The 24,453-nt window shown below is 42.0% G+C and overlaps 2 protein-coding genes across 3 annotated transcripts in view; one reads left to right on the top strand and one right to left on the bottom strand.

The window, feature by feature from the left end:
- Positions 1-11,634, top strand: part of LOC110520372 (TSC22 domain family protein 1) — a 75,460-nt gene extending 63,826 nt beyond the window's left edge. For both annotated transcript variants that reach the window (XM_021597639.3, XM_090230149.1), the window contains 2 exons: positions 8,293-8,344; positions 10,007-11,634. In XM_021597639.3, coding sequence (XP_021453314.2) covers positions 8,293-8,344; positions 10,007-10,267 — 313 coding nt within the window. In that variant the 3' untranslated portion in view covers positions 10,268-11,634. The remainder of the gene's footprint in view (positions 1-8,292; positions 8,345-10,006) is intronic.
- Positions 11,635-13,712: 2,078 nt separating this feature from the next.
- Positions 13,713-19,747, bottom strand: serp2 (stress-associated endoplasmic reticulum protein family member 2). The gene is made up of 3 exons (XM_021597637.3): positions 19,522-19,747; positions 15,094-15,166; positions 13,713-14,914 (listed from the first exon to the last, which is right to left on the bottom strand). Exons 1-3 carry the CDS (start codon positions 19,603-19,605, stop codon positions 14,874-14,876), a joined length of 198 nt encoding a protein of 65 aa, XP_021453312.1. The 5' UTR covers positions 19,606-19,747; the 3' UTR covers positions 13,713-14,873.
- Between the last annotated feature and the right edge of the window lie 4,706 nt (positions 19,748-24,453).

Here is a 24,453-nt window from a genome sequence, read left to right as displayed (position 1 = left end):
TTTAAAGCTTATTTCCTGCAACAACAAAAAAAGTGTTTAAAAGCTACTTTACTTGCAATTCTATACATTTTGACATATCTAATGTGTATTCATGTGATATTTGAGTGACAAAAAAAATTACAACAATATCTATGGGCTAAAAAACCTAAATAAAAAAAACATTAGGAGACATGTTATAGTTGATCTGGACATTTCTGATAAGTTATAAATAGCTCTAAGGTATGCAATAACTAAAATGACAAGAGGAACCAAGGATGCACTACCCAATTTAGAAATTGCACCTTGTGCGTTCTACTATTACAACTTTCAAGAGTAAGTTTCATGCCTGACTGAGTTCCAGTCAAAAAATAAAGTGTTTAGGAACCACTGGTTTAAAGTGTCACTTCATTTGTCAGTTTAGTTGTGTGATGGTTGCATGCTGATTGCATAGCATTGGTTAGTATGTGGTTGGTGCATGCATGATATTGGTGGGTGTTTTTTTCCTGATATTAGTGTGGGATTGGGATCAGAGAATGACTGACTTCAGTAGGTCTCCAACCTAACTATGCAATATGCAGCCATATGGCACTAAAGGCCCAGCTGTGGTCAAAATGTTAGACTGCATGGAGCTTTTAATAGAGCTTATCTTAGATCTGTGTTTAGGGAACCTCTACAATGACTTATTGAGCCCATACTCCATCCCATCATCCCATAAACTGCTTTTCAGTAAATCGCATATTGAATGGACAAAAGAAGCAGTAGTGTCAGAATTGGTGCTCAAATACTTGGGTCCGAGCCAGAATGGTCCATGTATGTTAACTACTTTTTTTTTTATTAGAATTCGTTTTTATTTAGGGTTTTGGTTAAGGTTGGGGTTGATAAATCACTTCTGGGGTTGGAAAATACTGTGCTTTCAACCTTTTCCATTATGCCAGATAGTGACCTCCGACCTCGGCTATATGCTGCTTGTCATTGGCTGCGTACGTACAGATCTGTGACACTGAGAAGGTACAGAACATTGGTTAAGCGCAGCTTCCTGAAAGCCTGTCCCAGTATGCCCCTGTGTGCTTTATGAATGGAGCCCAGTATAGCTCAGGGCTAAGTAGCTTTGGTCGCAGTGTCACCGTGTTGTGTGTGTTTTAGGTAGACTGAGGTTAGGTCATGCGCTTCCCAGGTGTATATTTGGGTCTTTATTTGGGTTAAAGACACCTCCAGGCAAAGAGGACAGGAAGTGTAGAAAACATTAGGAACACCTGCTCTTTCCATGACATAGCTTTCACCTGGTCAACCTATGATCACTTATTGTTGTCACCTGTTAAATCCACTTCAATCAGTGTAATTTAAGGGGAGGAGACAGGTTAAAGAAGGATTAGACAATTGAGACATGTATTGTGTGTGTGCGCCATTCAGAGGGTGATTGGTAAGATGAGATTTAAGTGCCTTTGAACGAGGTGTGGTAGTATGTGCCAGGCGCACTGGTTTGAGTGTGTCAAGAACTGCAACGCTGCTGCGTTTTTAAATTTCAAGTTTCATCCAGCCAACTTGACACAACTGTGGGAAGCATTGGACTCAATATGGGCCAGCATCCCTATGGAATGCTTTCGACACCTTGTAGAGTCCATGCCCTAACAAATTGAGGCCAGTCTGAGGGCAAAAGGGTGTGCAACTCAATATTAGCAAGGTGTTCCTAATGTTTGTACCCTGTGTATATTCACTGTAGAGGTCGACCGATTTAATCAGAATGGCCGATTTAATCGGAAATCGGTATTTTTGGGCGCAGATTTGCCTATGATTATTATTATTATATATATATATATATATATATATATATTTTAAATTTATTTAACTAGGCAAGTCAGTTAAGAACACATTCTTATTTTCAATGACGGCCTAGGAACGGTGGGTTTAACTGCCTTGTTCAGGGGCAGAACGACAGATTTTCACCTTGCCAGCTCGGGGGGTCCAATCTTGCAACCTTACAGTTAACTAGTCCAACGCAATAACGACCCGCCTCTCTCTCGTTGCACTCCACAAGGAGACTGCCTGTTACGCAAATGCAGTAAGCCAAGAAAAGTGGCTAGCTAGCATTAAACTTATCTTTATAAAAAACAATCAATCATAATCACTAGTTAACTACAGATGGTTGATATTACTAGATATTATCTAGCGTGTCCTGTGTTGCATATAATCTGACTGAGCATACAAGCATCTAAGTATCTAACTGAGCGGTGGTAGGCAGAAGCAGGCGTGTAAACATTCATTCAAACAGCACTTTCGTGTGTTTTGCCAGCAGCTCTTCGTTGTGCGCCAAGCATTGCGCTGTTTATGACTTCAAGCCTATCAACTCCCGAGATGAGGCTGGTGTAACCGAAGTAAAATGGCTAGCCAGTTAGCGCGCGCTAATAGCGTTTCAAACGGCACTCGCTCTGAGCCTTCTAGTAGTTGTACCCCATGGTGGCTGTTGTCGTTGTGTTGCTGGTTCGAGCCCAGAGAGGTGCGAGGAGAGGGACGGAAGCTATACTGTTACACTGGCAATACTAAAGTGCCTATAAGAACATCCAATAGTCAAAGGTTAATGAAATACAAATGGTATAGAGGAAAATAGTCCTATTATTCCTATAATATCTACAACCTAAAACGTCTTACCTGGGAATATTGAAGACTCATGTTAAAAGGAACCAAAAGCTTTCATATGTTCTCATGTTCTGAGCAAGAAACTGAAACGTTAGCTTTCCTACATAGCACATATTGCATTTTTACTTTCTTCTCCAACACTTTTGTTTTTGCATTATTTAAACCAAATTGAACATGTTTCATTATTTACTTGAGGCTAATTTGATTTTATATATGTATTATATTAAGTTAAAATAAGTGTTCATTCAGTTATTGTAATTGTCATTATTACAAATGCATCTTTAAAAATCGGCCGATTAATCGGTATCGGCTTTTTTGGTCCTCCAATTATCGGTATCGGCGTTGAAAAATCATTATCGGTCGACCTCTAATTCACTGTTACTGTTGGATGGACTCAGTACTAAGCACTGGGCTATGTTTGAACCTCAGACTAACACCAAGTCAACTTCTGCAGAACTAGATAACTTTCTGTGAATTGTGTGTAAAGACGGACACCTTTCCTATGACTGATAGATCTGTGAATAATTGGATGAAAGGGTGGCCTTAATGACTATGTAGTAGCCTATTTTGTGTTTATCGTAAATGCGCTCCCAAGTGGCGCAGCGGTCTATGGCACTGCATCTCAGTGCTAGAGCTGTCACTACAGACCCTGGTTCGATTCCAGGCTGTATCACAACCGGCCATGATTGGGAGTCCCATAGGGAGGCACACAATTGGCCCAGCGTCTGGGTTAGGGTTTTTGCCGGGGTAGGCCGTCATTGTAAATAAAAATGTGGTCTTATTTGTGTGTAAGGCTCTAGTGTGTGTCTCTAACTCTGTGTCTCTGTTTGGTATTAATCCCTGCACCCTGCTGGCAGGATTAAGACATTCTTCAATAGTGGCCACCCTTCCTCTCAGGTATCCCAGCCATCCTCTATCCCTCCTTTCCTCCCAGGTAGTATGTGTAAAAGAGGGAACTTGCATAAATCACCCCAGCTCAGCACACAGCCTGTACACAGCGGGGGTCAGATTTCTGTCGTATGTGACTGTGTGGAATGTAAGATGTGGGACGGGTCGAGTTGTGTGAAGTGTTTTTTTTTGTCTGTTTTTGAGTTGTGTTTAGTGTGTGTTTGAGATCTGTGTGTATATGATGTCTTGGATATGTGGATGAGTGTTCCACACTGTTCCATTCTTCCCCCAGAAGTACTGAGACGGCAACACTCAATCCCCTGTATGTGTGAAGGTTTTGTCTGCTGCACATAGTAGGCCAACTAGGATGCTCATCCACATCCTTGTTGTGTTATGATTTGGTTTGCATTAAAATTAATATAGAAACTAGGATCTCTATGGTTAATGTTCTGGATTTCAACAAGAATGAAAGCCTCACTAGGCCCTGTCTTATGAAATAAACAATGCTCTCATAGCTTTAGGCCTACTTTAGGGACTTGTTGTTCAGAAGTCCCCAAAGGGAGAATGTGCAATCCTCTCCCCTGGAACGTCAAGTCCATATTCACAGATTCTAGCTCCACCGCTTCTGTCCCTGTCCCCGTCCACAGGACATTCTTATTTTCAATGATGGCCTAAGAACAGTGGGTTAACTGTCTTGTTCAGGGGCAGAACGACAGCTCTTTACCTTGTCAGCTCGGGGATTCAATCTTGCAACCTTAGTTAACTAGTCCAACGCTCTAACCACCTGCCTCAGATTGCACTCCACGAGGAGCCTGCCTGTTACGCGAATTCAGTAAGCCAAGATAAGTTGCTAGCTACCATTAAACTTATCTTTATAAAAACAATCAATCATAATCCCTAGTTAACTACACGTTTGATGATATTACTAATTTATCTAGCGTGTCCTGCGTTGCATATAATCGATGCGGTGGGTATTCACAAAAAGGACGGTCCTTGCTCTCATGTGTACCTAACCATAAACATCAATGCCTTTCTTTAAATCCTATTTTTAAACCTGCATATTTAGTTCAAAGAAATCCAGGTTAGCAGGAAATATTACCCAGGTGAAATTGTGTCATCTCTTGCGTTCATTGCACAGAGAGTCCGGGTATATGCAAAGGTTTGGGCCGCCTAATTTGCCTGAATTTTACGTAATTATGACCTAACATTGAAGGTTGTGCAATGTAACAGGAATATTTAGACTTATGGATGCCACCCTTTCGATGAAATACGGAACGGTTCCGTATTTCACTGGAATAAGAAACTTGTTTTGGAGATGATAGTTTCTGGATTTGACCATATTAATGACCTACGGTTCGTATTTCTGTGTGCTATTATGTTATAATTAAGTCTATGATTTGATAGAGCGGTCTGACTGGGTAATGGTAGGCAGCCGCAGGCTCGTAAGCATTAATTCAAACAGTACTTTTGTGCGTTTTGCCAACAGCTCTTTGCTGTGCTTCAAGCATTGCGCTGTTTATGACTTCAAGCCCATCAACTCCCGAGATTAGACTGGTGTAACCGATGTGAAATGACTAGCTAGTTAGCGGGGTGCGCGCTAATAGCGTTTCAAACATCGCTCGCACTGAGACTTTGAGTAATTGTTCCCCTCACTCTGCATGGGTAACGCTGCTTCGAGGGTGGCTGTTGTCGATGTGTTCCTGGTTTTGTGCCCAGGTAGGGGCGAGGAGAGGGACGGAAGCTATACTGTTACACTGGCAATACTAGAGTGCCTATAAGAACATCCAATAGTCAAAGGTATATGAAATACAAATAGTATAGAGAGAAATAGTCCTATAATTTCTATAATAACTACAACCTAAAACTTCTTACCTGGGAATATTGAAGACTCATGTTAAAAGGAACCACCAGCTTTCATATATTCTCATGTTCTGAGCAAGGAACTTAAATGTTAGCTTTCTTACATGGTACATATTGCACTTTTACTTCTCCAACACTTTATTTTTGCATTATTTAAACCAAATTGAACATTTTTTATTTGAGGCTAAATTGATTTTATTGATGTATTATATTAAAATAAATTTTCATTCAGTATTGTTGTAATTGTCATTATTACAAATACATGTTTTTTTTAATCGACTGATTAATCGGTATCGGCTTTTTTTGGTCCTCCAATAATCGGTATCAGTGTTGATAAATCATAATCGGTCGACCTCTAGTTCAGACGCCAATGTTTCAACAGCACTGAACAGATATCAGCCTGTGATGAGCTTGTCTCTGGTGCAAAATGGCTGCCATGGCATCACCCAGTTGCTTGCTGCACACAGATAATGGATATGGTGTGTTTCTTTGCCCCATACAATCGAAAGTGCTTGGAGCATCTGGAAAAGCGCTATTTAAAATGAACCCCTTCATTAAGTTGATGGATATCTCCTACCTCAGAATCAAAACATCTAAAGGTTCTTACAGCTCTTATTTCAGAGGTGTAGCTTTGGGTCAGGGAGAAGCCACCCCACCAGGCACTAGCCTATAGTTTCTGAGTCTGTAAATATGAGGAAATGATCAGTTGAATCCATGCTTTGGGTCTGATGGTGTGTTTGTGCTGTCTTTGATAGAATGGGTGGTCATTTTATCTTGTTTTGCCATGGTGGCATGAGTAGAAAAAGCCCAATATCTCCAGTAATGGTTGTCGTAAGGTGTGTTGGGCACAGGGCAGGTACATGTCTGACTTAGTGTAGACAAGTCAAGGACTGGATGGATAGTCTACAGTAGTGTTTCCCAAAACTCTCCTCAGCTGATTGAACTAATGAGAGGCTTGATGATTAGGTGACCATTTGAATCAGCTGTGCTAGTTCTGGAATACATCAAATACCGGCTGAGGGTATTCTAGGAGGTTTGGTTAACAGGTCTACAGTTAGATTTTTCTAACAGTATTTTCATGAGGACATTAACAAAACAAGTACATGTTATTATCCATCTTGCCTGTCAATTCACTTACCCACTCCTTCGTTTTTTGCTTACAGTCAATAGGTCTTTTGTGTGGCAAAGCTATTTTTTTGGGGGGGGGCTGACACAACAGTTCTAATTTCTGGAGCACTAATAAAATGAGCAAATGCGTCTATCTAAAATAGAGACATGGTGCAAGGAGCATTTCAAGTGAATTTGGTTAGTGTCTGACTCATCTATGGTTTGAGGGGCCTGTGTCCCTGGCACATATACAAAACATGCTGGAAGAGTTCGGAATGCATTTGTTCACTTGTTGTAATTGGGTATTCTTAAATGGTTTGAGTAAATCCTGTGTGGACAGGAGTGTTGTTATCCTTGTGTGGGGCTGTGCTCATAGTAACCGCCAGGGGGCGGTATGTTGACGTGCAGAACTTGTATACAATTCAGATATGTTCAGTTGTTTTTGGATCCACAACGATCTTGAAATGTTATTTTGTACTGTGTGAATGATTGATTCGTTTTTGTTCATAATATACACTTTCATCGCGTTTAGTCATTTTGGTAGTTGTAAATGTACCAAATACATTTTTCATTTGTCCATTTCTCGTGTATAATTCCTGGTATTCGGACATTTCTTGGTAGCCTGATTCTCGACAAGTAAACATGTCCCTTCTTTGTGTCTTTGAAGTACTGTAGTGTTCCTCACCATCTCATCCGGTTTTTCCCAGTTTCGGCAGAGGGTGCATCCTCTAAATAATTTATGAAAATGAAATCAGCTGAGCCGCAGGTAGGGGCGTTTTCTACATAGATTATGCAAATATTAGTATCCCTCCACCAATCGGGTGCATCGGAGCGCTGTTTTTCTTAGATGCATTATGCAAATGTCCCCGGGCTGCAGATTTTCAGCCGAGCGGAGATGAGCTGACCTTGGAGATTCTTTGTGCTGCAGCGGTAGATAGATGTTCAGGCTTCCCGGGATACGATGCTTTTCTGAAGGGACATAAAGTGCCTGCTAACGCCTCCGAACCACGGAACTAGAGAATGTGATTTGTGATACACGATAATCGTCGAGAGAGGAGTTTTTCGTTGCTTAAAGCTTGGTTTATATCTGTGATATAGCATGAATAGTCCGTACTATACAACAGTGGCGATGGATCTCGGTGTTTGCCAGTTAAGGAATTTTTCTATCTCGTTTTTATCTTCGTTACTGAGCACGGATAGTTCACCTGTCAGGCTCGACAATAGGTAAATCTATTTTACGATTACATTGTGCTGCAAGGAGGATGCCTATTGCTGGCAGCTAATATTATTTCTGTATTCCGAAAGAAGCGCTGCTTTATACACTGATAATACAGCACTTAGTCTATGTATTATAGAGAACTTGATTATTAAAATAAAAGTATAGCCAAATGCCTTTGTTTGACGTTAATGCAGCCTCAGCTGCCATTTTGATTGGGCTTAGTGAGAGAAAATGCACTTGTCGTGATGGGGCATCACTAGGATGCTTATTGCTGGCCCAAGAAATGCTGTAGCTAACCCCCTTAGTTGATTTACATTGAAGACAGTAAAATAACATTAGTTGATTTACATTGATGACAGTAATAGAACATGTACTGCTTCTTAGTGGCATTTGAGAGGAATAGTCTGCGGTCTATTCAATACACCCTGAACACTTGGCTCTAGAATGGTCTTCGGTCGAAGTGATGTCACCTGTATAAGGATATTTATACTGTATTTCATTGTATTGAAATGACTGGTGTTAGACCTGCAACATCGACAGTAGTTGCTTTCATTCATTCTTACCGATGCAGTGTATTAAGACTTCTTTTCTTTTCATTCTTTCAGTTCGTCAGGAGCCAGTGTGGTGGCCATAGACAACAAAATTGAACAGGCTATGGTAAGTTTATGCAATCTAAAACTCGCTTTATCTGCAAACTATACTACACAAATCACATGCGAATATAACTTATTTCGAAGAATACATTCGGAGAAAGATCAGTTAAAAGAAAAGGTTGCTTCAGTTAGCGCAATGAATGGATTACATAACCACGTAACCAGCGAGAACTGGGAAGTCATGCAACATACAGCCTTTTGCTGATTCTTTCTAAACGCTACTGGATTTGAAAAACCTCGAATCACTTTCGATTTGCACGTTACTTTGTAACCCATTTAATTTGGCGCCGTTACATAGATCGAGAATAGCTTGATGCTCTGGCAACAATGTTGCAGCATATGGTGTTATTATGCGCCTTGACGTCAATGTCATATTTAGTTTGCCAAAGTGTATTTATGGGGGCCTAGACGTTGGCCAGGTTTGTCATCACGCAAAGTCATATCCAGATTACCATGGTAACACATGGGCCATATGTACATTTATGTAATGTGTACTATCCACTTCTGTAAAACACTGTTTCGATTTCTACCTGAAGCTACCACTTATTTCAATAGACACGTTGACACAGGGTGAACGAGATGAGCGTGCGTGCAGGATTTTATTTTCATTTCCTCAGCATTCTAGTGTTTTATTGTCTCTGGATCCCTTCCCGCTAAGGACGTTCTCTCACTCGCGCCATACAGTGCTTGCCTTTGTTGCTAGGCAAACAGAAAATATTTGACGCCTGGATATAAGATATAAATATCTCCGGCTCTGATTGGCTAAAACGTGTATGTGGGCCGGCCATTTTGTCTGTTTGGTGACGTTGAGTCCTGTCCAGGCTTTAGAGGAAGGGGAGATTTAGACCCTGGGAATATTTGTCCCAGAATCTACAGAATCTTTGTCTTGATTTAATCCATATGCTCACAGGTTTAAGGTTTAAGATTAGACCCACTTCTTATATTAAAACAAACAGAAGCTAGCTACAATAATTAACATGTATTACATAGTAATAGTAATTCCCACAGAAAGAGCCGTAGTAATGCTATGCATACATTATTATGATTGCATCAAGACTATAATGTTGAGTTTATTTTATTTTTACAGGTACAGTGCACATTAATCAACGTTTCAGTAAAAGTGCCGGTTTTAGCCAGCCGGCTAATTTTCAACCGCAGTCCCTGCAGTATATTTATGGTAATAAAAAAAAAAAACAGAACAAACTTAATTGTTTTGTATGTAATTTCAAATCAAACTTTATTTGTCACATGCGTGCTGAATACAACATGTGTAGACCTTACTGGGAAATGCTTCCTTACAAGCCCTTAACTACACAACTACTCATGTTGTATTCAGCACGTATGTGACAAATCAAGTTTTGATTTGAAATTACATACAAAACAATTTTAAGTTTGTTCTGTTTGTTCAGTGCAGTTCAAGAAAAAGGCAAAAAAAATATTTACCAAATTAACTAAAGTAAAAAAATAAATAATAAAATAACTATAGAGGCTATATACAGGGGATACCGATACCAAGTCAACGTGTTAGTCGGTCTTTTGTGGGTAGGGGTGAAATGACTATGCAAAACACTGTCTTTGTCTTCTTTCATATGATATTTTTAATTGTCATGTTAAAAAAACTAGACACTAAAGTCTGTTCTGTTTGTTCATCTCTCTGTCCCTTTAGGACCTGGTGAAGAGCCACCTGATGTACGCAGTGAGGGAGGAGGTGGAGGTTCTGAAGGAGCAGATCAAGGAGCTGATTGAGAGGAACTCCCAGCTTGAGCAGGAGAACAGTCTTCTGAAGACCCTGGCCAGCCCAGAACAGATGGCTCAGTTCCAGGCCCAGACCCAGACAGGCTCCCCTCCCTCCTCCACCCAGCCTCCAGCCCAGGCACCAACCCTACCCCTGACCCAACCATCACACAACTCTGGACCCTCTGCGTAGCATCACCTCCTACCCCCAGAGAGGGGTAGATGAGGAAGTCTATCAACCAACCAGGGCCTGACTGACTTGACAGTCCTCAGACAGACTCCTGTTCTAACGCTGCAGAACAACCAGGCCTTCATTGCACGGGGCTACGCTGTTAAGACAAGAATTTGCACATATTTAACTTTGAGAGCGGCGACAGGTGTTGTCATCGTTTCAAGACTATTAAAAACACTATCAAAGATAATCTGCCTAGGAGAGGAGGGAAAGGGGCTGTTATAGGAGAATGAACATTGCCAAAAAATTCATGGACTTAGGAGAGAGAGAGAACAAGATTGTCTGACTAAGAAAAACAAAACCAACAAGAAAGTAGACATGACTTAGTTACTGTGCCTGTGTCAATGAATTTCAAGTGATGTCGACTTCAGTGGTAACGATGATGGAGGGAGATAGTAACGGCCATGCTTTGCTGAATCCTGATAATGTAAATAAATACAGTGGTTCTCTTCTGCTTGCGTGCTACAGAGAGACAGACGGAGAATGGAGCACCTCTCATGGTGACAACGTGAAAAATCAGAGGATTATCATGGTGTGATAGTCCCCATCTGGCATTTGGCGAGTGAGGGGGAGGAGATCTGAAGGGAGAACACGACAACATTTCCATGGACGTCATCATTTAAACTGTGGGATTGAATGGAGTATTGTAGCCTACACTTGCTTATTAAAAGAGATGATGATTATGACATTATTTTAATTTGAACCCCTCAGCCTTGCGCCCTGTTAAACCTCATTGCGGCTTCTCTTCTCATGTAAAGGAGCACAGGGGCTGAGATGTTTGGCTAAGCTGCATTTTCAAAAATGAGTTGATGGGCTTTCTACATTGTGTATATTTCTGTATATTTAGTGTAATATAGTGACATAAGGAGAGAAGACAGACGCTATTTAGGTGAAGTACAAATGGTGAGTGATCTAGGCCTAGTAATGGGCTGGTCTGAAGATATGTGCTGTCTTTTTAATGCTGTAATTCAGGACAATAGAGCTGTGGAGGTTATTTAACTGGCAAATATCCAGTATCCATATCTTCGGCTGCAACATTAACGCCTACTGTAAACCATCGTTCACTTGAAATGATTTGAAGTAAATGTATTTTGTTTTCATTTTGACGGTAAAGTACTTCCGGATGATCAGCTCTTAAACATAACACACACGTTACTCTGAATATCAGAAAGATGAACTGAAATGGATTCTTTGCATTCTATGTATACGTTGTATGCTCATGTTCCGTGCATGTTTCCTCAAACCAAATGAGGTATTGTAAACATACTTAACACAATTGCACTTGACAGTTTCACTTCACAACTTTCAATAAAATGTTAAAGGAATAATCAACTTGTTCATGCCTCTTCATGTTTACTTTAGTCTTCATTTACTTCTGTAGTATAAATAATTAACCTTAACCTGTAGGCCATTTAACATCAACTTCTTACTTAGTGTTGACCTGCCAAGTGAACAAAAGTTGAGGTGTTGTGGATGAACTGGTGGTCCTCCTTGGCCTAGTGGTTGTATGGATACCACATGTTTATGTAAATAACAAACCAGCACCTGGTCCCTGATTGACATTTTTTCTCTCCCCTGCGGTCCAATAGTAGTCTCCACCTTTTTTCTAGTCACGTAGGCTATTGGCATGCAGCCAGTTCAGCTGGCTGCATCTCTACTTGTAGGATTGGAGGCATGTTATAGCAGCACTGCTGGATGAGCTTTGACACATATTGCCATGGCTAGGTTATGTCCTGTGTTTCAGGGGTGAGTTAGGGAAAACATGTTTATATGGGATAGGAAATGCACACAGGGATCTGTGTAGGAAAGGGACAGGCAGTGTTCGTGTTCTCCATCTCCCAGAGACAGGGGTGGGGCAGCAGGGTAGCCTAGTGGTTATTGTTGGACTAGTAACCGGAAGGTTGCAAGTTCAAACCCCCGAGCTGACAAGGTACAAATCTGTCGTTCTGCCCCTGAACAGGCAGTTAACCCACTGTTCCTAGGCCGTCATTGAAAATAAGAATTTGTTCTTATTAACTAAGAATTTGTTCTTATTAACTGACTTGCCTAGTTAAATAAAGGAAAAATAAAAAAAGAGAAATGCCAGGCCGAGCATTGACCTCATGGTGTTCAGCTGTGGGTTACTCTTGTAACAATCAGACCTGTGTGCCTGCTGATTACTTATAGCAGAGTCTCTCACTGTCCTCATACTCTAGCATACTTCAACACTGCTGTGCCAGGGCTGTCAGCAGAAGTAGGCAGCAGTTTAACCTTAGTCTCAACCTTAACCATTATGGAGGGGAAATGTAAAACTAACCTTAGTTTAGTGTCTAGGGCCACATCATCCTACTGTACACTGAAAAGAGAACATATGACACAGAGCAACAGAGACCTGTATACTGCAAGCTGTAGGTTAAGCCTTTTCTCTGCTTTTCACCAGGGTCGGCCTTAGTTAACAGCTGTATAGATTACATGGTCCACAAATCACTCCAATTGAACAGGAACAGCACCTTGCTCTGGCCCATTACTTCAAGTGAACAAACAGCGATTGTATAACTCCACAACTCACCACACTGGATAAATGTGTGAACAGCATTCCGTTCAAATGAAGATAAGTTGCCATCTGCCTTGAAGAAGGATGGTTTCGGGAGACATAAGTTTGAGAGGCTGAGTAACAAGACGTAACCCTGGTCATACAGGTATGTTGGAGAAAGGACATGACATAACCCTGGTCATACCGGTATGTTGGAGAAAGGACATGACATAACCCTGGTCATACATGTATGTTGGAGAAAGGACATGACATAACCCTGGTCATACAGGTATGTTGGAGAAAGGACATGACATAACCCTGGTCATACAGGTATGTTGGAGAAAGGACATGACATAACCCTGGTGTCATACAGGTATGTTGGAGAAAGGACATGACATAACCCTGGTGTCATACAGGTATGTTGGAGAAAGGACATGACATAACCCTGGTGTCATACAGGTATGTTGGAGAAAGGACATGACATAACCCTGGTGTCATACAGGTATGTTGGAGAAAGGACATGACATAACCCTGGTGTCATACAGGTATGTTGGAGAAAGGACATGACATAACCCTGGTGTCATACAGGTATGTTGGAGAAAGGGCATGACATAACCCTGGTGTCATACAGGTATGTTGGAGAAAGGACATGACATAACCCTGGTAAATAGTCGTGACGGTTTAGCACCTGGAATTTAAACATTAAGACACCTAACATTCCATGAAGCCGTGGTTCTTTAGTGCTAAGTTATATAACACTCACATATGCATGTACACACACATACACACCAGGAAGCCCCAAATGAACCACACTATTAGCAAGCTGAATCTACACAACATGCGCTGGGATAGAAGCAGCCAAAGTGGAACTGAAAGCAGACAAACAGACATATCCCAAATGAGTCACATTTATTTGAAAAAGGTTCTCACACAACACAGATATACACTCACCGGCCTGTTTATTAAGTACTTCCATCTAGTACTGGATCGGAACCCCGTTCCATCTTATCCAAAGATGCTCTTATTGGGTTGAGGTCTGGGGACTGCGCAGGCCAATCAAGTAAACTGAACTCACTGTCATGTTCCAGACAATGTTTTTCCACTCCTCAATTGTTCAGTGTTGGTGATCGCATGTCCACTGGAGACGTTTCTTAATGTTTTTAGCTGATAGGAGTGGAACCCAGTTTGGTCGTCTGCTGCAATAGCCCATCCGTGACAAGGATCGACGAGTTGTGTCTTCCGTGATGCCGTTCTGCACACCACTGTTATACTGTGCCATTATTTGTCTGTTTGTGGCCTGCCTGTTAGCTTGCACAATTTGTGCCATTCTCCTACAGCCTCCCTCATCAGCTAGCTGTTTTCACCAGCACTGACTGAATGTTTCTTGTTTGTCGCACCATTCTCGGTAAACCCTAGACACTGTCATGCATGAAAGCCCAGGAGGGCGGCCATTTGAAATACTGGATCCGGCGCGCCTGGCACCGACAATCATACCTCGCTTAAAGTCACTTAGGTCAATTGTTTTGCTCATTCTAACGTTCAATTGAACAGTAACTGAATGTCTAGATTCCTGTCTGCCTGCTTTATATAGCAAGCCATGGTCACTGTCAGTAGGAGCGAATCATTTTTGTGAACAAGGTGGTGTACCTAATAAACTGTCCGGTGAGTGTATATAGAAACACAGCAGTATTGCACAGCAGCCAGTCACATCAGTGACTGCACACACATACACATTCACTCACAGTCTCACACTCACACATATGAGCAGGTGTAAAACACTCTGTACGAGATTGAGCCAGCCATTGGTTGTGGTTTAGACTGTCAGTAGAAAAGCTCTCATCTCCACAGCCTGGAACTCTGTAAACATGTGATTGAGAAAAATCGAGGGGGGAAGGGGGGTGGTCCACTCATCTCTCAGGCCTTCCCTGATGGACACAGAGCTGTCCGGACCTCCAGGCCTCCTGGAGGTGTTAGGGAGGTACGTAGGGTGGCGAGCAGCCTCAGGTCTGATGAGCGGGTGTGGGGAGAGAGGGGAGAGTCTGTGGGACCTCTGGATCACATTCCCATCCTGATGCTCTGGATGATCTGAAAGATTGCTTAGAGAGAAAGTGGCTGTTGTTACACAAGACAACATCCAGTTAAGCAAAATAATTGAGCAGAAAACTGAAGTGAAACTAAAATTGGTTTAGTTCTGTGGTTAACCAATGTTCCCTAGGTGAGTAATATCATGGCTAATGTGAAACAGAATGTTGAACACTGGATGTTTGCACCTTACCAGATCCACAGACGACGAAGACGAACAGAGCCAGGAGCCACGGCCCCACGGGGTACTTCTCTTCCTGAGGTCGCTGAGAGGGAGTGGGGAGAGAAAACAACAACAATGTTCAACCACTGAGACATACTGTACAGGTCAAATGTCATCTTAATGTCACTATTTATGTCATGTCTTAGGACCCCTTTGGAAACTACATGATTCTTCTGAATGAAACAGTTGTTATCGGTGTTCTTCCGTTAGTTAATTATTTTAGTTTTAGAGATTGTCATTTTAGGACCTGATAGGGCCTGAAACCCCAGTGAGCAAGTTTAGTGTAACAATGGCCAGGAAACCTCCACTGTAGAAGGAGGAAATCTTGAGAGGCATCTTCCTCTGGCTGGGCACATACACCGGACATAAGGTCGGATGTATAAGGTCAGAGTTAGTATGACGGTCAAGGTCAGACAGTTGTTGTTCAAGGGTGGTCAAAACTGCAGAATATGCGACTACAGGACACCGCTTGGTGGAGGAAGACTAAGCAGGTTGAACAAACATCCATTGGATGAAGTTTCATACAGTGTTATGACCTTTAGGCCGACATCAACAACATGCTGAATAGGACACATTTCAAACCATGTTAGTCCAGGTTCAGTTTGACTGTTTTAAACCATGTTAGTCCAGGCTCAGTCTGACTGTTTTAAACCTTGTTAGTCCAGGCTCAGTCTGACTGTTTTAAACCATGTTAGTCCAGGCTCAGTCTGACTGTTTTAAACCATGTTAGTCCAGGCTCAGTCTGACTGTTTTAAACCATGTTAGTCCAGGCTCAGTCTGACTGTTTTAAACCATGTTAGTCCAGGCTCAGTCTGACTGTTTTAAACCATGTTAGTCCAGGCTCAGTCTGACTGTTTTAAACCATGTTAGTCCAGGCTCAGTCTGACTGTTTTAAACCTTGTTAGTCCAGGCTCAGTCTGACTGTTTTAAACCATGTTAGTCCAGGCTCAGTCTGACTGTTTTAAACCTTGTTAGTCCAGGCTCAGTCTGACTGTTTTAAACCATGTTAGTCCAGGCTCAGTCTGACTGTTTTAAACCATGTTAGTCCAGGCTCAGTCTGACTGTTTTAAACCATGTTAGTCCAGGCTCAGTCTGACTGTTTTAAACCATGTTAGTCCAGGCTCAGTCTGACTGTTTTAAACCATGTTAGTCCAGGCTCAGTCTGACTGTTTTAAACCATGTTAGTCCAGGCTCAGTCTGACTGTTTTAAACCTTGTTAGTCCAGGCTCAGTCTGACTGTTTTAAACCATGTTAGTCCAGGCTCAGTCTGACTGTTTTAAACCTTGTTAGTCCAGGCTCAGTCTGACTGTTTTAAACCATGTTAGTCCAGGCTCAGTCTGACTGTTTTAAACCTTGTTAGTCCAGGCTCAGTCTGACTGTTTTAAACCATGTTAGTCCAGGCTCAGTCTGACTGTTTTAAACCATGTTAGTCCAGGCTCAGTCTGACTGTTTTAAACCTTGTTAGTCCAGGCTCAGTCTGACTGTTTTAAACCATGTTAGTCCAGGCTCAGTCTGACTGTTTTAAACCATGTTAGTCCAGGCTCAGTCTGACTGTTTTAAACCATGTTAGTCCAGGCTCAGTCTGACTGTTTTAAACCTTGTTAGTCCAGGCTCAGTCTGACTGTTTTAAACCATGTTAGTCCAGGCTCAGTCTGACTGTTTTAAACCATGTTAGTCCAGGCTCAGTCCGACTGTTTCAAACCATGTTAGTCCAGGCTCAGTCTGACTGTTTTAAACCATGTTAGTCCAGGCTCAGTCTGACTGTTTTAAACCTTGTTAGTCCAGGCTCAGTTTGACTGTTTTAAACCTTGTTAGTCCAGGCTCAGTCTGACTGTTTTAAACCATGTTAGTCCAGGCTCAGTCTGACTGTTTTAAACCATGTTAGTCCAGGCTCAGTCTAACTGTTTTAAACCATGTTAGTCCAGGCTCAGTCTGACTGTTTTAAACCATGTTAGTCCAGGCTCAGTCTGACTGTTTTAAACCTTGTTAGTCCAGGCTCAGTCTGACTGTTTTAAACCATGTTAGTCCAGGCTCAGTCTGACTGTTTTAAACCTTGTTAGTCCAGGCTCAGTCTGACTGTTTTAAACCATGTCAGTCCAGGCTCAGTCTGACTGTTTTAAACCATGTTAGTCCAGGCTCAGTCTGACTGTTTTAAACCATGTTAGTCCAGGCTCAGTCTGACTGTTTTAAACCATGTTAGTCCAGGCTCAGTCTGACTGTTTTAAACCATGTTAGTCCAGGCTCAGTCTGACTGTTTTAAACCATGTTAGTCCAGGCTCAGTCTGACTGTTTTAAACCATGTTAGTCCAGGCTCAGTCTGACTGTTTTAAACCATGTTAGTCCAGGCTCAGTCTGACTGTTTTAAACCATGTTAGTCCAGGCTCAGTCTGACTGTTTCAAACCATGTTAGTCCAGGCTCAGTCTGACTGTTTTAAACCTTGTTAGTCCAGGCTCAGTCTGACTGTTTTAAACCTTGTTAGTCCAGGCTCAGTCTGACTGTTTCAAACCATGTTAGTCCAGGTTCAGTCTGACTGTTTTAAACCATGTTAGTCCAGGCTCAGTCTGACTGTTTCAAACCATGTTAGTCCAGGCTCAGTCTGACTGTTTTAAACCATGTTAGTCCAGGCTCAGTCTGACTGTTTTAAACCATGTTAGTCCAGGCTCAGTCTGACTGTTTTAAACCTTGTCCTCATCACGGTGTGGCTGTTTTGTACCCAGTTACACCAGAATAGACTGGATGTAATAATAAACTGAGTTCTGCAGAGTTAGCATATAGCCCCTCAGACTCAACTATGAACACATCTAGTTCTTATGGAAAACAGGAGTGGAAACCAAACCACTGATGTAAAAACACATGATATACAATATGTCTCTGGAACCCTCAGCCTGCCTGGCTGTCTAGACCAACAGCATGATAATCACCATCATAAACCATCACAACCACAAGATGTGGTCTGGTGTGGGTGATGTCATAATACAGTTGGATAGCACCCATGTGCGTTCTGATTGTGGTACGGTATTATTGTGGATGACACAATAGCTATCTAGAATGTACAGCGCAAACCCCAAGTATTCCTTTATTCCAATACAAACAATGAAAACAATCTCTATTCCACAGTGAGCTATTCCATTCAGTGTCACCTTGCACAATGCAGTCATGTTGAAGGCATGTAAAGATTTCTGGTATAGTTTCATAATTCAAGGTTGTCCGGAGAAAAACCGACATCTTAAGGAACACCAAGAGAACAAATCAGCCTGCCATGGAAAGGAATCTGTTAGACTTTGGATAAATTGGGAATACTATAACAAATACTATAATATTATATTCAGCAGTTATGATAATTTAATAAATTATGAACACCTCCCATTTCCCTAAGGCTATTACAGCACAATTATACAAGTGTTTAATGTACACTATTTAAACTAATACAGGCCAGTGTAACCAATCCCCATGAGGAAGTGAGTTACATAATTATCAGTATCACTACCTGTCCTATAATATCTGTGTATGTGTTTTTGTTTAACTATCCTTGTGGGTACCAGACGTCCTCACAAGAATAGTAAAACAAGGAAAATTCAGACAAGTGGGGACATTTTGCCTGTCCCCACAAGGAAAAATGCTATTTTAGGCTTAGGGGTTAAGGTTAGGGGTTACGGTTAGGTTTAGGGCTAAGGTTAGAGTTAGGGTTAGATTTAGGGTTAGGGGTTAAGGTTAGGGGTTACGGTTAGGTTTAGGGCTAAGGTTAGAGTTAGGGTTAGATTTAGGGTTAGGGAAAACCGGATTTTGGGTGGGAATTCTATGGTTCCTACAAGCATAGCAATACAAAACTGTGCGTGTATTTGTGACCCGGTCAGGATACAGATGGACCATAGAGTTCATCAACAACCTCAAGTCTTCTATATGGACTGTTCAAACCAGATGATGACACCATCCTTATCGACAATCTCGATCTTTATCTACGTGGCATTGATCTCTCATTAATTATTGATTGCGAGAATACCGGGCTGTAAACCCTGTGGCAAACCGCCGATTCAAGATAATTGACCATTATATAACATACAGCCATCAGTATTGATAAACCACCCAACCAACGGCCCATGAATTACAATGAATGGAGAAGGGCTTGAAAACTCATTAATTGCGGCTTGTATGTGTCGTGTGATTGATCAGAATGGTTTGAAATGAATCATATTAGATAGGCTACAACATGCGTTTTTTTTAAACAATAACATCAGATAGGCCTACACAATCAATAATTTATCATTATGAAATGGATGGGTCACATTATTGAAATCATGCAATTCTCAGTGATGATTAACTGAATCGGTGTCATCATGCTTGCATCTCCTTTCGTCTGATGATGAACACACACAGCATGAAGAAAAGCTTCGCCTCACCAGGGTCTTTGCAACGTTGCCTCTCTGCGTGATGTTTTTGCTGTGCTTTTCATTTGCCATACGGATCCTTTGTTTTGCTACCATTTTCTGAGAATGTTATATTGATGTAAAATTGTTATATGCCGGCGTAATTTCGATGCAGGGATGATGAAGCCGCGAGACCCCCACTGCTCTCTGCACCTGCTGACGTGCGCGCGGACGGAAGTGCTCTTCCATGAAGCGTGGCGCGGGCGATCCGCTACAGAGCTTTTTTTCTGCCTCACCTCTCAATACAACCAGCCACTAGCAGTGAGTCAAACTATGTATTCCTCCACATGGAATGCATGAAGAGTTCTCTCATTTACCGTAGTAACATACTTTTTAACAGTAGCATAACCCTCAGTTGTCCCCAGTACTCAATCAGTAGGCTAAAGTTCTTCTACCTTTCTCAACAGAAGCTGTTGCCAGGGTCTTGTCTGTGTGCTGCACATGCCTGGATTGTCTGGAGAAACAGCATCATGTGTTAATCTGACAAATACCTTGCATTCAGGACATTGACTGTGGTGGCCTAGAAAATGGTGCAAAAGTAGGTTAGAAACATTTGAGTGACCTGTTTTTTTATTTATTTTAAAGACAAAAGTATAAATTAGAATTACAGTTTACAGTTTACACCACTCATAACTATCAGCTTCTGGGGAATCTAATACAAAATGATATCATATCTTCAAATGTGATTAGCTTAAGTAGAGAACGAGAGGAGAGAGATAATAAGAATAAGATGAGAGAGGAGAAGACAACAGCAGTGCTGCACTTGGACCCATGGTGCTGATAAGAGTGGTTGCCTAGCAACTGCATCTAGGGGTGGGCCAACCAGGGTTTCACAGCAGCACTGTGCCTTGGCAGGGAGGACTTCAGACATAGCTGGCCCACCCCTAGATGCAGTTGATAGGCAACCACTCTTATCAGCACCATGGGTCCAACAGCTCAACCCATGGATGGATTTCATTATCTTTACTTTATTTACATACAATTAATAAACGTCTAATAACATTGTCTTTATCTATTAAAAGTCTGTTACTGTATGTAAGATTTCCAGTCATTTCAACCAATGACGTGTGTGTTCTGTGTGCACAGTGTGTAATGTTGACCTCATGCTCTGTTATACGAATTGGGTTGTTCTGGTGTTGCACAGCACTGAACATTGTGAGCCCAAACACATGTAATCCAGACAGTTCACTTTGCAACAACAGTTTGGCTCCTCTTGCCCACAGTATCTATATTCTAGGTCCATATTCAGCCAAACTGCAGGGCAATGCAACAACCTCCAATACGAAAAACTCAGCTTTGACACGCACAGATGTGTACGTTTATTGTGACCATTCAGTAAGTGTGTGTGGTCTGCCTTGCTCCTGTATGTGTTTACCAGCTTTACACCATGTGGAGGGAATTCTCAGCCCAGCCCAAGGACACACAAGAGGAGGGAAAAAGGAGAGGACAGGGGAAGATGAAAGAAGGGAAGAGGAGAGGAGAGCAGGGGACAAGGGAAGAGGAGGGGGACAGCGAAAGAGAAGAGCAGGGGACAAGGGAAGAGGAGAGGAGAGCAGGGGACAGGGAAAGAGGAGGGGACAGGGGAAGAGGATGGGGTCAGGGGAAGAGGAGAGGATGGGACAGGGGAATGGAGGTATGAGCAGAGAGAGAGGGTAGTAGAGGAGGGGACAGGGAAAGAGGAGAGGACAGGGGAAAGGAGGTATGAGCAGAGAGAGAGGGTAGTAGAGGAGGGAGCAAGGGAAGTTAAATGAGAAAAGGCAGCAAGGGGAGATGAGAGTAGGTGAACAGAGAGAGAGATTGGAGATTGGGGTCCTTCATGCCTGCTTCTATGGGGATCCACTATATTGCTTGTCCCAGCCGACCCGCAACCCCTCGAGCAGCACTGAGGACCAATGACTCCTCTCGTGTACAGAGGCTGAAAGTGACCCGACACATTCACACTCACACACACACACACACACACACACACACACACACACACACACACACACACACACACACACACACACACACACACACACACACACACACACACACACAGTTTCCCAGGGCTCTAATCAATGGGAATGAGGATGGATCTCACAGTAACATACTGGGTTGTTATAGTGCTAGTAGGACACTCTCACATAGTTTAACAGACTCGTACAATAGAACATTCCTTAGACAGTCAATGCCTGGGGAATTCATCTCAATGGCAGTCTGAACATTGTCGAAGATGATGTTATGTTGGGCAAACAGAAACTCAACCCTGGCTATGTGGTGTCATCTTTCTCCCTGTAGTTCCCTGTAGCCTTTGTTATCTCTTATCCATGGCTGGGTCAGATGTTTGATTTACCCTCTGACTGCTTTAACCTCATTCTAACCCATCTAACACTATGGAATGTGGCCAACTCTCTGATGGTTCTTTGTCATAGAAAACAAAATACCTACAGGACAGGAAGTCTATTCTGTTATAGTTGACAATTATTATTATTTGACCATGCTGGTCATTTATGAACATTTGAACATCTTGGCCATGTTCTGTTATAATCTCCACCCGGCACAGCCAGAAGAGGACTGGCCACCCCACATAGCCTGGTTCCTCTCTAGGTTTCATCCTAGGTTTTGGCCTTTCTAGGGAGTTTTTCCAAGCCACCGTGCTTCTACACCTGCATTGCTTGCTGTTTGGGGTTTTAGGCTGGGTTTCTGTACAGCACTTTGAGATATCAGCTGATGTACGAAGGGCTATATAAATAAATGTGATTTGATTATGAAGGTGGACACACACAGACCCATAGATCCCAGCTGCACACACCTGCACACACACACACACATGCATGCATACACTGTTGTTAGGAATGATTACATGCAGTGCTAATAACCTATTATACAATACAGTCTAGGCACCAGTGTAACCCCATCCTGACAGTAATTCCCTTTCCACTGCAAGACAACTTTACACTCTGCACTAAACCATTTATTTCTAGAGAGAAACTCTCTCCCTCTCTCTCTCTCTCTCTCTCTCTAACTCTCTCTCTCTAACTCTCTCTCTCTAACTCTCTCTCTCTCTCTAACTCTCTCTCTCTAACTCTCTTACGCTCTGCATTTAAGTATTCTGTGTATTTCAGAATTTTCAAATACACAGTCCAAAACAAGTACTTTTATTTCAGTATTTGAGTGATTATTTGTAAAAAAACAAATTGTATTGGAGTGTCTTCAAATTCATATTTCAAAAACTATTTTCAAACACCGGGGTTAAATGCATAAGAGTGTATTTGAGTATTTTCAAATACTTTTTAAGTGTATTTCCAAATACATTAAACTATTAAACTACTTGTCTTTTCAAATAAAATATATCTGAATACTTATTTCGAATGTACTATATGTGAAAGTAATTGGGATATTTGAAATAGTATTCAAACCCAGGTCTGACACACACACACACACACACACACACACACACACACACACACACACACACACACACACACACACACACACACACACACACACACACACACACACACACACACACACACACACACACACACACTGATCTTAGATACAACTAGATGATGCTCTCGGAGTCCTATCTAGCACTGCAATCAGGAAGGAGGGAAGGCTTTCTCAGCGTTTGCCTGCTGTACTGTTTACTAATCTTATTCATCATGTCTCTGTGTGCTGCTCTCCCCAGGCCCTGTATGGTAGGCTCCGGTAGTGCTACTCTGCTCTGGTGCTGAATAAGAGATGACACATACAGCTCCAGCTTTTACATGCTGCCGTTCTATTCTGTCTCTGAGTGTTTTAGTGTCCTGGGTTCAACCTGCCGCACTTCCACACTGGCTCTGCATCCCACTACGCCACTAACCTCGCCAGATCAGGATGGTACGAAGCTACTATGCTACAGCAGAAGGAGAAGGGGAACAAGGGCGAAGAGAGAGGGAGGCGGCGGGAGAAATGGGAAAGGAACCATGTACGTGTGTGTAAGGTGCAGTGGTGGAAAAAGTATCCAATCGTCATACTTGAGTAAAAGTAAAGATACCTTACAGTTTTTTTCAATTGCTGACATGCATCAGTCAAAACTGAAGTCACATTGTCAAAACTCTTCACACAGTCAGCGAAACAGAAGTGTATGTGAACCAAACTGTGAATCATTTTTCATTGCTTTCACACAAAAGGCATTCAATGACCACAATCCCCCTGAAATCCATGAACTCTTTTCTCATTCAAACAACACATGTTTTCAAATGCAAACACAAAACTGTTAAAAACACATTCAAAACAGAATGATTGCAAATGTCGTGCATTTCTGCAGTAACCAGATTGAAACATATAGAAAATCTCAGCAGAAAATGTAATTATTCCAAACACAGCTGATTGCAATTTCAGTTGAACGCCTACCCAAGTGTCCTGTTTTTAATCTCGTTACCAAACAGACAAAAGAAGATGGCTTCGGAATGATTTAGTTTGGAAACATGGATCAAGGAAGACGGGTTGGTGGGGAAAGAAGAGTGGCAGGGAGAGGGAGAATGCGTGGAGGACAAAGGAGAGGAAAACCAAGAGCGGTGGTCTCTGATGAGATAAGGGCCACAATTATCGACCCTGTTGTAAACCATGGTCTCTCTTTGAGAGAGGACAGTTTAAGGGTGCAACCAAATCTGCAGCGTTCAACAGTTTCATCAATAGTATGAATTTTCTGTCAAAACAACAGGTGAGATGTGCATCCTTCAATGATAATTTAACTACATATTACAGTACAATACAGCATGTTCACATTTTTACATGTACTGACATTTTGAAATATATTGATTGGTTTGTGTTTTGCAATAAAACTGCTGTGAATTCGGGACAGAGTGTTGGCAGACAATATCACTTTTGGGAATGTGAATACGGTCAGCACAATGACATTTGCCAAAGTCCTAGAGA

This window comes from Oncorhynchus mykiss, chromosome 3, assembly GCF_057628025.1.
Source record: "Oncorhynchus mykiss isolate SJ-2025 chromosome 3, ASM5762802v1, whole genome shotgun sequence".
Classification (NCBI taxonomy): Eukaryota; Metazoa; Chordata; class Actinopteri; order Salmoniformes; family Salmonidae; genus Oncorhynchus; species Oncorhynchus mykiss.
The sequence above is the reverse complement of the archived record's forward strand: the minus strand, read 5'-3'. Positions and strand labels throughout refer to the sequence as shown.